This window comes from Geotrypetes seraphini, chromosome 11 (genome assembly GCF_902459505.1).
Source record: "Geotrypetes seraphini chromosome 11, aGeoSer1.1, whole genome shotgun sequence".
Classification (NCBI taxonomy): domain Eukaryota; kingdom Metazoa; phylum Chordata; class Amphibia; order Gymnophiona; family Dermophiidae; genus Geotrypetes; species Geotrypetes seraphini.
In genome coordinates, this window is record NC_047094.1 from 13,993,234 (window position 1) to 14,008,611 (window position 15,378).

Consider the following 15,378-nt stretch of genomic DNA (forward strand, 5'->3'; position numbering starts at 1 on the left):
TGTTAGAGCTGAAAATCCAAGTTTGCAAAGATAAGAAGATCCAAAGCCTTGATTGCTTTGTTGCTCAAGTTAGGATAAGTACTGCATAAAAAATAAATCCAAAATGACTTGACGTTAGTTTTCAAGGACCAACCAAGTCAAAGAACGATGCTTGTCTGGGCGGTTGTATCCTTGCGCACACAGATGCTCATAACATTGACAGACTCTTGCGTACGTGACGTACACGTCATCTATTCTAATGTATACTTACGAAGGGAATTTTTTAAAAATAAAGTAAAATTCTGGAATCTCTCGTGGCATACCCAGAATCTCTTTGAGACCCACCACTGTGCCATGGCACACAGTTTGAGAGACACTGGCCTAGAGGCTCCATCGTTAAGAAACAAAATCCTGACAGCAATGAATGTTTATATATCCTCCCCTTTTACTAAGCCATGGTAGAGGTTTCTACCGCAGCCCAGAGCGCTAAATGGTCTGATACTAGTCCCAATGAATGCTAGGAAGTTCTTCTTTACCCAACGTGTGGTGGACACCTGGAATGCGCTTCCAGAGGGCGTAATAGGGCAGAGTACGGTACTGGGGTTCAAGAAAGGATTAGACAATTTCCTGCTGGAAAAGGGGATAGAGGGGTATAGATAGAGGATTACTGCACAGGTCCTGGACCTGTTGGGCCGCCGTGTGAGCGGGCTGCTGGGCATGATGGACCACAGGTCTGACCCAATGGAGGCATTGCTTATGTTCTTATGTAGCTCATGTATATCACTATACATATAGCGGCTACAAATATAAGAGATTTTTGTATGGACCTTCAGAATATAACCAGGCATTTCATACTACTGGCTACCGTGGTCTCCATCAGTCCAATCTTTTACTGAAACTTGTCTATAAATTCTTTATGAACAATTCACTGTTTTTACTTTTTATTCATAGTTTTATAACTTTTCATATTTTTTTAAAATAACTACTTAGCTTATAGTAGATTCACAGTTATCATCTGCATCCATACCTCTCCCGACATGCATGTTTCAAACGAAACTTTCTTCAGGGTCGAGGGGAACGCGTAAGGGAGTTGAAATCCGTGGTTTATCAATGGGAGAAAGTTTCAGTATAATTAATTAGTACTATTGTGTATGTGGATATTTATTTGAGTCCTAAAATTTTGGGCATAAAATTCTGAGCCGATACTGGTCCGACACTCATAGGAGTTCTTTTACTAAGCCTCTACCTCGGCTTAGTAAAAGAGAGCCTATATTACTGCATTTTTAATTTATTTGTGCCTGTATCATTTTTTTTTTACACTGCTTCGGGCTATCTTGTGAAGGACAACAAATAGCAATTTTAAAATACACTACAGCTTAGGTTAAAAAAAAAATCCCCAGAATAAAGCTTCTGGTTTCTCAAGTGCCATGGTTACAATTGCTGCTCGTGGGCTCCTTGAGTCAAGGAGATCAAATGCAATCCATGTATTCAGGCTTCTGCTTTATACATCTCCTACAAAACACATCATCCACTTATCTGTGCTATAAGAAAAAACGGAGGGCTCCTTTGACTAAGCTGCGCTAGCGTTTTTAGCGCGCACGGTAACCCCGTGCTACGCGACAAGAACTAACGCCAGCTCAATGCTGGCGTTAGCGTCTAGCGCACAGGTGTCAAAGTCGGTCCTCGAGGGCCAGAATCCAGTCGGGTTTTCAGGATTTCCCCAATGAATCTGCATGAGATCTATTTGCATGCACTGCTTTCAATGCATATTCATTGGGGAAATCCAGAAAACCCGACTGGATTCCGGCCCTCGAGGAGGGACTTTGACACCCCTGGACTCTAGCGCATGCGGCAATGCAGCGTGCTCTGAAACCGCTAGCGCAGCTTAGGGCTCCTTTCCCAAAGCCGCGCTAGCGGGGTTAACGCGCGTGACTTTTCAGCATGCGCTAACCCCCGCGCTGGCCAAAAACTACCGCCTGCTCAAAAGGAGGCAGTAGCGGCAAACACATCCGGTATCACTCTCTGGAAAATCAGATCCATTAAAGCTTATTTCGATATGATGGCATTCAGAACCCTGGTCCAATCCCTCGTACTAAGTCAACTTGACCACTGTAACATCGCCTATTTAGCCATTTCCCCAAAAAATATGTGATGTATACAGATTAATCTTCGGACTAAAGAAATTCGATCATGTATCACCCTACTACCGGCAGTTACATTGGCTACCGATGGAAGCACGCATAAAGTTTAAATTCGCCTGCTTCTGCTTTAAAGCGCTAAACGGACTTGCCCCTAAATACATAATTGACCTTTTCTCCTTCTCTGCCAACAGACACAAGAGAAGCTCTCATTCCTACTTCGTTTCCCCCCCAGTTAGAGGTTGTAAACTGAAAAAACACCATGAACACCTTCTTTCACATCAAGCAGCATTGTGGGGTAAAGACCTAGATCAACTGCTTTCGCCCACTAATGAGGAATTCAGAAAACGTCTAAAAACTCAACTGTTCCTAAAGTATCTAGACAACTGACCCACTCATCTTCTTTCTCCTCTGTCCTATTAATCTCTTTATCCTCAACAACGCATTTCCGGTCCTATTAACTCTCCTCTTCCCCCCTATTAAATTCAGTCAATTTGTACCTCGCTTAATCTATTGTAAACCACATAGAACTTAACGGTATTGCGGTATATAAACTGTTATTATTATTATTATAAGAATAGCCTTACTGGGTCAGACCAATGATCCATCAGCTCACGGTGGCCAATCCAGGTCACTAGTACCTGGCCAAAACTCAAAGAATAGCAACATTCCAGCAACTCAAAGAATAACAAGATTCCGGAACCCCAATGAGAACAACATTCCAGAGCTGAGATTGTGATGTCATAATGCCTCAGTCCACAGAGCCTCAGAGCCAACCTCAGCAGTGATGTCACAATGGCTTCATTGTCCTATACTCGGCACAGATAAGAACATAAGAACTCAACTGTTCCTAAAGTATCTAGACAACTGACCCACTCATCTTCTTTCTCCTCCATAGTGATTCCTCTGTCCTATTAATCTCTTTCTCCTCAACAACGCATTTCTAGTCCTATTAATTCTCCTCTTCCCCCCTCTTAAATTCAATCAATTTGTACCTCGCTTAATCTATTGTAAACCGCATAGAACTTAACGGTATTGCGGTATATAAACTGTTATTATTATTATTTAGTGCGCATTAAACCACTAGCGCACCTTGGTAAAAGGAGCCCTGAATCATGTACCAAAGTGACGGAAGAAACTTCTTGAAATATACTGTATGCATGGCCCAGTATTTGGGGGAGGGATGGGGGGGGGGGTTTCTAGATATTTTTAAATGGTACTTGGAGCTTTTAGGAAGATAATACGTACTACAATGTTTGTTACCAATCAAGCAGAATAATTCCATATGGAAGCTCCCGATAGCTTGATTTATGATCCGAGGGCACAGCAAGAGTCTTCAGCTGTCTGTTATTTAATACAGATAATAAAACCTCTGGACAAAATGAAGTTATCAGCCAAGGAAAGTGTATGTGGGTGTCAACACTCCACCCCCACTGAATTAAGCCCCGCTAAATTGACAAGCGAAGGCGTTTCTGCTCCTTGAGTGAAGCAGGAGGAATGCTAAGTGCGCAGCCTCAGTCAAGGATCATGCCTTCAATTTATCTCTTACCGTCCTGCATGGTAGCGACTGCCTCTGTGTCCGCACTGAATTCACTGTCTCCTACATCATTAGTTGCCTTTAGCCGCAGTTTATAGGAAGTGAAAGGATTTAGCCTACAAAACGTGAAAACACCATGGGCAGCAGTTAACAACTCTAATTGACATTATTTGCCAGCAAGATCAAAGCCTCCTAAACTCTGCTCTGCACACAGAATCCCTTGGGCGCTCATCCAGTTTTCAGGAGACCCTGCGTGCTCAGACAGTGTGATGAACAACTCACTGCAAGACATGAATTAACAAAAGCTGACGTGTAATCACCGTATCAGTTAAAAGTAACAGAATGATATTGCGTCCTGGAAACTGTCAATTTTTTGATAACTGCACAAATAAAGTATGACCCCCCCCCCCCCGCCTTTACCAACAAAAATGGGAAATCAGCCTCAGAAATGTCACTGGATTTAAGTGTGAATTTTTCATTTACTAAATCTTAAAGAGGCAGCACTATACTTTTTGTTCAGAGCTATTCTTCTTCAATTGATTATTCCCGATTCTGAGATATTGATAACTGATGTGTCAGTCAAATGTTCAACAATTACATTATAAATTAGCAGCTCAAAGTGGTGTATAAAAGGCATAACCATGTTATTTCCAAATTACAGAAAACAAAGAATGCATACTGCTTTCCTCAGCATAATAGTGTAAAGCAGTGGTCTCAAACTCAAATCCTTTGCAGGGCCACATTTTGGATTTGTTGGTATCTGGAGGGCCGCAGAAAAAAAAAGTTAATGTCTTATTAAAGAAATGACAATTTTGCATGAGGTAAAACTCTTTATAGCTTATAAATCTTTCCTTTTGACTAAGTCTTAATAATAATATTCACAACAACAACAATACACTCCAAATTTGCCAAAATTCCTACTATAGAAAAAACACAAAAAGGCAACCTAGTCACATCAAGGTTTGTGTGGGGGACGCTCAAGACGCCAAAATTGGCTCGCAACTAACAAACCAAAATGGGGTGAATATAATATAGGGTGCTCTCAGTGTGAACCCTCAGTGATAGGAGCACAGCTCCGACACTTCACTTCTGGGTCAAGGCGGTAAGCCTCCACCCACACACCATCATTGAGCACCCTGAGTGTGCTGAAATTAAAGGGACCTGAGTCCACTGAATCAAACAATCAAAGTGAGTAAATTAAACTCAACACAAACAACCTGAGCGACCCCCAAACAAACCCTGCCAGCCAGACCCCCAGACTCACACAACAAAATCAAAAATCACCATGCAAATATCAAATGAACACAATACTTATCTGAAACTATCTCACAAACTGATAAACGCAAAAAACCGCGCCAGGAGAAGAGGTTCGACCGCGCTGGTTTCGGGAGGAGCCCTTCTTTAGGAACCTAACCCCCGACGGAACACGAACAAAGAGGTCGGCTGGAGGGCGGGGTGCCCGGGCGGAAGAGCACGCCGCTTAAAACGGATCTGTAGGTGACGTCATGCACAAACCAACCAAACATACAATAGTATGTTTCCTTGGCTGATAACTTCATTTTGTCCAGAGGTTTTATTATCTGTATTAAATAACAGACAGCTGAAGACTCTTGCTGTGCCCTCGGATCATAAATCAAGCTATCGGGAGCTTCCATATGGAATTATTCTGCTTGATTGGTAACAAACATTGTAGTACATATTATCTTCCTAAAAGCTCCAAGTACCATTTAAAAATATCTAGAACCCCCCCTCCCTCCCCCAAATACTGGGCCATGCATACAGTATATTTCAAGAAGTTTCTTCCGTCACTTTGGTACATGATTCAGGGCTCCTTTTACATACAAATAGTGTTGTATGTTTGGTTGGTTTGTGCATGACGTCACCTACAGATCCGTTTTAAGCGGCGTGCTCTTCCGCCCGGGCACCCCGCCCTCCAGCCGACCTCTTTGTTCGTGTTCCGTCGGGGGTTAGGTTCCTGAAGAAGGGCTCCTCCCGAAACCAGCGCGGTCGAACCTCTTCTCCTGGCGCGGTTTTTTGCGTTTATCAGTTTGTGAGATAGTTTCAGATAAGTATTGTGTTCATTTGATATTTGCATGGTGATTTTTGATTTTGTTGTGTGAGTCTGGGGGTCTGGCTGGCAGGGTTTGTTTGGGGGTTGCTCAGGTTGTTTGTGTTGAGTTTAATTTACTCACTTTGATTGTTTGATTTGTTTGATTCAGTGGACTCAGGTCCCTTTAATTTCAGCACACTCAGGGTGCTCAATGATGGTGTGTGGGTGGAGGCTTACCGCCTTGACCCAGAAGTGAAGTGTCGGAGCTGTGCTCCTATCACTGAGGGTTCACACTGAGAGCACCCTATATTATATTCACCCCATTTTGGTTTGTTAGTTGCGAGCCAATTTTGGCGTCTTGAGCGTCCCCCACACAAACCTTGATGTGACTAGGTTGCCTTAATAATAATATTGTCATTTATAGCTAAAGAGATATGATCAAGAATCTGTTTTATTTTACTTTTGTGATTATGATAAACATACCGAGGGCCTCAAAATAGTACCTGGCAGGCCGCATGTGAGTTTGAGACCACTGGTGTAAAGTAAGCTTATTTTCACTTATAACAAGTAACTTCTTAAAGGTATTATTAATTTACTTATTATTTGCATGTGTTATTCTGCTTCTAATTGCAAAACTACAAAGCAAGATCAATGCAAATGAGGACCTTACACTTAATTAGATAACAGGAATCACCAAACACCCTACAGCTGTATATAATTCCCTCTGGTACTCCATTTTCTGAACTCTCTCTGTGTGTTAACCAATTCACAGTTACATACATTATAAGGAATATGATGCCAACTGGTACTTGACAGTTGCTATGGGGTCATTTATGGACTTCTTTTCACATTCGGGGTCTGATTGTAAACTTCATTCCTCACACAAGCCTATAAATTTTACCTTACATTTTATGAGAAACACTTGGATAAGTTAGAATAAACTGAAGTAAAGTTATTCATAAAGGCCTAAATGACGACCAGTGCTATTCTATAAAGGATGAGTGCTTCCTAGAGAATAGCATTAGGTGATGAATTCCACGCCCAACTTTGGGTGCAAGGACATACACCAGCTGAAACCTGGCACACATTAGCGGTATTCTACAAAACTGTGTGCAACTTTCCGGAATGCCCCAATCCGCCCATGCTCCTTCCATGGTCAGTCCCCCTTTGCAGTCACACATAGAGACATGGAGGGGCATAATCAAAACATACATCTAAGTCCGATTTGGGCACATGGTGCTAGACACCCAAAGTTGGCAATGGGAAAATACCCATTTTCAAAAAATATGTTTAGAATATTTTTTTTCCCCAAAAATCATTTATCTGAACATCCAGGCTATTTTCCGTCCAGACCGCCAGAATGTCTATCATTATACCACATTTTTGACCAAAATTTCATCCAAGTCCCAAACTCCCAGAACAAGACCATTTGGACATGGGAGGGGCCAGCATTGTGATGGACTGGCCACCCAGACATGACCACAGAGCAAAGGGTCACCTTACAGGGCTCCCACATTTTTAGAAAGATATCTAATACCATACTCTCCCATAAAATCCTTAAGATCTGAAGATAAAACTCTGCTAGTAGTGCCTTCCTTAAAAGTTATATATTCTAGGAGAGATATGATCTTTTCTGCCACAGCTCCTCAAATCTGGAACTCACTTCCATTTAATATAAGAGAAGAAAAATCACTGAGCAAGTTTAAAAGCCTCTTTAAGAGCTGGCTATTCAAGGATGCTTTCCAATAGATTTGTTCTAACCTATAATAGTTTCAGGAAGACGATCTAATAGAATTAAGCGGGTACCTGTTCCCCAACCTCCTGTGTCTTGACCCTCCCCTGGTTTTATTTTTTTAGATTTGTATTTATGTCAATTGCTGTCAACCGCCTCCCTCCTTACATGTATTACTGTATTAGTAGTGAATGTTATGTTTGTCAGTTTTTAATATTTTACTTAATTTTTGAACTTATGTAAATCGCATTGGATTTGGACTATGCGAAGTAATCAAAGAAATTAAATAAACTTGAACTTGAAACACTGCTGTGAACTTCACAAAAAGGGTGCCAGATAAACATCTTACTAGAACTTCTTTATAGGTTATGGTGAGCCACCCCAAAACCCACTATACCCAACTGTCTACAACCCCAATAGCCCTTATGGCTGCAGGTGGCACCTATATGGCAGTAGAGTAGGTTTGGGGGGGGGGGGTTGGTGGGCACACATGTTCCACCATAAATGTAGTGGTTAGAGTGGGTTATGGGCCTGGGTCTTCCTCTCTATGGTTCACTAGCCCACCCCCCAGGCTACATAAGACACCTGTATGCAGCTCTACTAGGCTTTCCTATACTAGGTGCTGATGTTCTGGAGACAGGTATGTACTTTTTTATTCTGATCTTTGTGGGGTGTGATGGGGGTCAGTGAACACTGGGGGAGTGTGTGGGAGTCTTTACTTTGTCTCTGCAGTGGTTATCTGGTCACTTTGGATACCTTTTTGATACTTATACCTGTACGCCTGGTGAAACATTTGATTATCCCTACAAGACGACTTCAGTCTAGGTCAGCTCCCATCCCGCCCTAACCACTCCTCCAGATACGCCCCTTTCAGCTCTGGGTGCATAGCAGCATAAAAAAATCCCACGGTACGTCCAGAATGTTGGTTTATTATTGGCACTTTAGGCTGTCAAAGTGTTGACTTGGGCAGGTTTTTAGACGTGCGATTATGAGCCCCATAGGCATTATCTTGTAACTGGATTTGTAAGTGTATTTTTGTACCAATCTGCTATTTCAGCCCTTTGCATCCATTCAAACTCATTTCTGCCAGGAGTTGGGCACCTAACATTAGTTGCGATTTACAGTCTTCCCTCTTTACTTCTCTCCCTATCATATCTCTGAACATAAACATAAAGGTATGGATTAAAGTTAGCCGTATAACCAAGCAAAGTTTGAATCAAAAAGTTATCGGCATTGACTGCATAAGCCTTTTTGAATATAGGGCCCGATGTTTCTACAGTAAGTTTTGAATAATTGAATGGTCCTAGTAGAGAACAATTTTGAATGTTAAAGTAATAAAAATCTGAAGCTGAAAATTTTGAAATGTCTGTAAGCATTATTCCCATCAGAGCTCTGCTGCTGTACCTTGCCACAAGACAAGAGCTGGCTTCATGACTGATGGAAGAGGAGTAGGTTTGCCATTCTCCATCCGGCAGCTCTCGTATTTGAACTGTGAAGTATCGTACTGGAGACGATCCATCATGGTCAGGAAACCAGTGCACTTTCAAGCTACGAGACTTCACCTCTGATTGCAGAACTGATAGATTCTTGGGAGATGCGGGACGTTCTAGAAACAAATACAAGATGGCTGGCGTTAACGTAGGAAGAAATGTCAGAGTCTAGAAAAGCTCCATGAGTGTGTTTTTCCAGTCAATAGGCAACTACTTCAAAGGATATTTTCTGCAATGCAACAATAAAAGGATACTAGGTAGGAAATCCAAGTGGACTATTTTATAAAGACAATATAAGTGCTGATAGTGCCAATATTTAGAATGCAACAGTTTTTTGTTTTAAAAAAAATCTTTATTTTCATTTTATGCTTTTGACATAATTATTAGTCAAAACAAAGTAATAATACAATACCAATTCCAACATTGAAAGAACACAATAGTCTATAACGAAAAATTTACATAAGAGAAACAAAAAGAACTTCTTTTTCTCATCATAAAGGTACAAGAATTAAACCCAAATATAAAATATACTGGATTGTAAAATTAGACCTCAATTAAAGGGGAAGAGAGCTATGCATTCGCTGAATTTTCTAATCAAACAGTACAAGGGAAATAAAAGATGGTAGCTGAGTGGGAACAAGAACCTTATTAAACTGAGCTAACTTGAAACAGAAATTCTCTCAAGAATACTAAGTTTGCTCTTTAGCAGAAATAAACTTTATCAGCTGCTGAGGTTCAAAAGAACCAAATCTATTCCCTTGATAGATCATCACACATTTACAGGGGTATCTGAGTACGAATGTTGCACCCAACTGCAAGGCCCTTGGTCTCAAAATAAGAAATTGCTTTCTTCTCTTTTGGGTTATTCGTGACACATCTGGATACATCTGGAGAGACTGGAAGCCCTGAATATGTATACCCTAGAGGAAAGGAGGGACAGGGGAGATATGATTCAGATGTTAAAATACTTGAAGGGTATTAACATAGAATAAAATCTTTTCCAGAGAAAGGAAAATGGTAAAACCAGAGGACATAATTTGAGGTTGAGGGGTGGTAGATGCCTGGAATGAGCTCCCGAGAGAGGTGGTGGAGTGTAAAACTGTGACTGAGTTCAAAGAATATTCACTCCTATCTGTCTTCACAAAACCTGCACCTGTGTCCACTTATACTTGCTCAGAAGTTGGTGTAAATGTATACAGGTGAAGTACAAGCATATATACAGACAGTATACTTCATTACTCCACGATCGGCAGCTGAGGCTCGGATGAGAACATATGCACACGTAGATCTTGAGAGGAATATTTCTCCTCCTTCCTTTAGAGTGAGCTACTGAATTACTTAGTTAAAACAATAATTCTGAATCTGGGAAAAATGATAACCCAAAAATCCATTGGTCATAATGCAAGAGTTTCCATGTCTCTACTCAACAAATTAAATACAATCTGGAGGTGATTGTAGGAATGGTGCATAAGTGGATGTCACTGATAAATATGCATAAAAGTATGATTTTAGCACATTGTAACTGGTATATTGATGACTGTTTTTGTATGTCTTCTGGATTATACAAATTTATTTGCCTTTTGCAAAGTATATGTGCAAATTCTGAACAACACATAACTCTGTCCCCTCTAAGCTGAGCAGCAGACCTCCAACTGCATATTGGGGGGGGGGGGGGGAAGGTCAATATTGTGGAGTCCTGCAGAGCTTGCCTGTCCCTCACTAGTGAAAAAGCACCCCCTGCTGGCAGGACTCCCTCTCGGCAGAGAATAGTGCTCCACATCTAGCCTCCTTTATATATATAAAAGTATATGTAGGACTGGTCCATACATTAACATAGTAACATAGTAGATGATAGCAGATAAAGACCTGAATGGTCCATCAAGTCTGCCCAACCTGATTCAATTTAAATTTTTTTAATTTTTTCTTCTTAGATATTTCTGGGCAAGAATCCAAAGCTCTACCCGGTTCCAACTGCCGAAATCTCTGTCAAAACCTACTCTAGCCCATCTACATCCTCCCAGCCATTGAAGCCCTCTCCAGCCCATCCTCCCCCAAAACGGCCATATACAGACACAGACCGTGCAAGTCTGCCCAGTACTGGCCTTAGTTCAATATTTAATATTATGTTCTGATTCTAGAACCTCTGTGTTCATCCCACGCTTCTTTGAACTCAGTCACCGTTTTCCTCTCCACCACCTCTCTCGGAAGCGCATTCCAGGCATCCACCACCCTCTCCATAAAGCAGAATTTCCTAACATTGCTTTTAAATCTACCACCCCTCATAGAAACATAGAAAGATGACGGCAGAAAAAGTTATTATTATTATATAAAAAAATATCAACATAGAAACATAGCAAATGACGGCAGAAAAGGGCCATAGCCCATCAAGTCTGCCCACTCCACTGACCCACCCCCCTAAGTCTACTCTCCTAGAGATCCCACACCTAATGACCCAATTCCTTAACTCGACCCTCGTAGGGATCCCACATAGGCATCCCATTTATTCTTAAAATCTGGCACGCTGTTGGCCTCGATCAACTGTACTGGAAGCTCGTTCCAATGATCAACCACTCTTTCGGTGAAGAAGTACTTCTTGGTGTCACCATGAAATTTCCCGCCCCTGAGTTTGAGCGGATGCCCTCTTGTGGCCGAGGGTCGTTTGAGAAAGAAAATATCATCTTCCACCTCTACACGTCCGGTGATGTATTTAAATGTCTCAATCATGTCTCCCCTCTCCCTACGTTCTTCAAGAGTGTAGAGCTGCAATTTGTTCAGTCTCGCTTCGTACGAGAGACCCTTGAGCCCCGAGACCATCCTGGTGGCCATCCGTTGAACTGACTCGACTCTTAGCACATCTTCACGGTAATGTGGCCTTCAGAATTGCACACAATATTCCAGGTGAGGTTAACCTCAAATTATATCCTCTGGTTTTTACCATTTTCCTTTCTCTGGAAAAGATTTTGTACTACGTTAATACCCTTCAAATATTTGAACGTCTGAATCATATCTCCCCTGTCTCTGAAATCTAAGTAAATTATATCTAGCATATGTCCTCGATCCAGCTCTCTGGTCACCCAATCAAAAAATTCAATCAGGTTCGTTTGGCACGATTTACCTTTTGTAAAGCCATGTTGCCTCGGATCCTGTAACCCATTAGATTCAAAGAAGTACACTATCCTTTCTTTCAGCAACACTTCCATTATTTTTCCAACAACCAAAGTGAGGCTCACTGACTTGTAGTTTCCTGCTTCATCCCTGTGACCACTTTTGTGAACTGGGACCACATCCGCTCTCCTCCAATCCCCAGGAACCACTCCCGTCTCCAGAGATTTGTTGAACAAGTCTTTAATAGGACTCGCCAGAACCTCTCTGAGCTCCCTTAGTATCCTGGGATGGATCCCATCTGGTTCCATCGCTTTGTCCACCTTCAGTTGCTCATAAACACTCTCCTCCATGAATGGTGCAGAATCTACTCCATTTTCTCATGTAACTTTGCCAGACAATCTCGGTCCTTCTCCAGGATTATATATTTACTAGTCTTATAGCCCGTTACATTAACGGGTGCTAGAATATGTGTGTGTGTCTCTCTTTATTTCTTTCTTTCTCTCTCTCTCTCTCCTTAGCCGCTTTCTTTCTTTCTGTCTTTCTTTTTACTTGGCTGTCCATCACCACCCCTTGCCTGCTCCCCCTGTCCATTCTCCCTTCCTTTTATCTCCCCTGTGTCCACCACCACCTCTTCACAGCTCTCCTTATGCAGCAGCAGCCCTTCTCCCTTTGTTTTACCTCCCCCCTGTCCAGCAGCACCTTCCTTCTCCCCCTGTCTAACATTAGGCTTCCGTTCCTTTTTCTTCACCCCCCCCTGTCCATCAGCACCTCTTTCCTTCTCCCCCTGTCCAGCAGTAGGCGTCCCTTCCTTTTTCTCCCCCCCCTCCTCCTTTTTATCCCTATGATACACTTACCTTGCTCTGCCCCTGATCAGAGGCTCCCGACAGCCGCCCAGTTGCACCCATTGGAAAAGTTCCCTCTGCGGCATCCCGCACCCCTCCTGACGTGACTCCCGCTGTCTTTCTTTCTGTCTGTCTCTGTCCCTCTTTGTCTATTTGTCTTTCTGTATATCTCCCTGCCCCTGTGTCTTTCTTCTTTTCTTTCTGTCTCCCTTCCTCCCTCTGTCTGTCCAAAGCAGCATTCCCTCCCCCCACACCAGTTCCATGTGCACCTGCCCCTGTGTCTTTCTTCTTGTCTTTCTGTCTCCCTTCCTCCCTCTGTCTGTCTGTGCAAAGCAGCATTCCCTCCCCCTTCCATTTCCCTCTCCCCACACCAGTTCCCTGTGCAGCAGCATTAGCGTTTCCTCTACCCCCTTTCCCTTCCCACAGTCGCAACTACAAACGCGGACCCGAGTCCTTTGCCACCCCCCCCTTCCCTTCCCTTCCCGCGGGCCCGACTACACATGCCGATTCAAGCAGCGTGTGCAGCAGTCTTCACACGCTGCTTCGGGTCCTTCTACTGCCCTGATTTACTCTGGCACGTCCGGAGCAAATCATGGCAGTAGAAGGGCCCGAAGCAGCGTGTGAAGACTGCTGCACACGCTGCTTAAATCGGCAGTCGGGCCTGCGGTAAGGGAAGAGGGGGGGGCGCAGCAAATGACTCGGGTCCCGGGCAGCGGAAAGTTGCTGGGCTCCTCGGTGGGGGCACTGAGTGGCCGCGATCCATCTCCTCCCAGACCCCCCCCCCCCCCCGGAGGAACGGAGATCGGCAGCTACTGCCGCTGGCTTAGGCGTCTTCTATCCACTGTGGCCAACCTTAGCGGAAACAGGAAGTAGTCAGAGAGGGCGGGCCGCAGTGGACAAAAGACAGCAAAGACAGCGTTAGCGCGGTGCAGCGCTTTTCTCTTCATTTAAAAGCAGGTGAGCCGGCGAGAAGGAGGAGGTGGTGGTTTTGGCAGTGAGTGAGGGCGGGAGGGGGGGAGTCGCCGGCTGTGCTGTGCTTTCCCGATCTGTCCGCCGCATATGCACTCTGGCCAGGGACCTACGGATCACAGATCAGGGATTACAGATCACGCAGGTCTGAGTGCGCATGCGCGGCTAGCGTTTTATTATATAGGATATGGCAGCAATTTTGCACAACAGTGTTTCCACATAGAAAGCCTTTCTAAAACTGACCTCCTAGAAAGCAAGAGGGTCACAAGTATAATAGGCTCTTTTAACGCCAAGCTGTCCTTGAGGACTATAACCACCCAGCTAGCTGAGGAAGTAGGTAGACAGATGCCAATTTTTAGTGTCAAACAGTCACTGTGTACAATAATAAACCCACTGCATAAAGTGCTTTTTTATTCAGATCCCCCGAGGCAGAAAATACATTTCAAAACAGAAATGAAATCAAATCTTTTATCATCTTGATCAGCTTTTAAAAAGAAATGATTAGATTACTTTGAAGTGGAATTAATGCTGGATGTGTGTTTACTTTCAATCTGCTTGTCCAAGGATGCTCTTGGAAATGAGATGCAGGAATGTCATTGTGAAGGCGAGAGGGGACAGCTACAATATTTTCAAATAAAACAAGATCCTTTTACCATTCTAGAATAAGACAATTCACCTAATAGGATTGAATAGACCTGAATCACTATAGGTGGTTCTCTCTGTACTAGCTTGAACAGTGATTTTTCTTATTTTTTAAGCAGATGCCAATTTGGCTCAAAAGCCTCAGTGTGAGAGGTGGGACTGTTGCTGGATAAGCCAAAAATGAAAAACATGGAACTAGAGAGTTGTGCGGGGACAGAAATCCCACCCGTCCCCGCCAAAATCCCACCCGTCCCCACCCGTCCCCGTGAGGAATGCTTCCGTCCCCACCCGTCCCTGTGAGGAATCCCTCCGTCCCCACCCGTCCCCGCGAGGAATCCCCTCCATCCCCACCCGTCCCCGCGAGGAATCCCCTCTGTCCCCACCCGTCCCCGCGAGGAATCCCCTCCGTCACCATCCTTCCCTATAAACTTCAGAAATAGTTATTTTATTTAATTATGCTACTGAATTAAAGGCTCTGGTAGAGACCCATTTACAAATAAGCAAAGAGACTTTATTAATTTGGAAATATTAATTGGGAAGAATACATACTTTGTAAATGGGTTTCTACCAGAACCTCTACTGTAAATATAAAATATAAATACTCAGCTGATGAGAACCCACAAACTGTCAGCTGAGGACTTCCTTTGCAGTTGGCCGGGGGTCCCTTTTGCCAAGCTTGGCAGGCAGCAGTAGCGTCCCTGAGTCACAGATGCTGGCACCTCAGTGGCTCATAGATGCTGCCAGCGACTGCTGCGCTTGGTGGAGGGGAGTTCTGGCCATCTCTAGAGGAGGTCCTCTGCTGGCGGTGCTTGGGGATCCCCACCAGTCACAGCAAGGGTCAACAAGTACTTCAACACTGTAGAAATAAAACCAGAAATGCATTTCCTTTTCTTT

The 15,378-nt window shown here is 43.4% G+C and overlaps 1 protein-coding gene across 2 annotated transcripts in view; it reads right to left on the bottom strand.

Moving 5' to 3' along the window:
• SDK1 (sidekick cell adhesion molecule 1) overlaps window positions 1-15,378 on the bottom strand; it is a 1,012,418-nt gene that overhangs the window by 140,613 nt on the left and 856,427 nt on the right. For both annotated transcript variants that reach the window (XM_033963079.1, XM_033963080.1), the window contains 2 exons: window positions 8,841-9,042; window positions 3,667-3,770 (listed from right to left, as the gene is read on the bottom strand). In XM_033963079.1, the coding sequence (XP_033818970.1) occupies window positions 3,667-3,770; window positions 8,841-9,042 (306 nt within the window). The remainder of the gene's footprint in view (window positions 1-3,666; window positions 3,771-8,840; window positions 9,043-15,378) is intronic.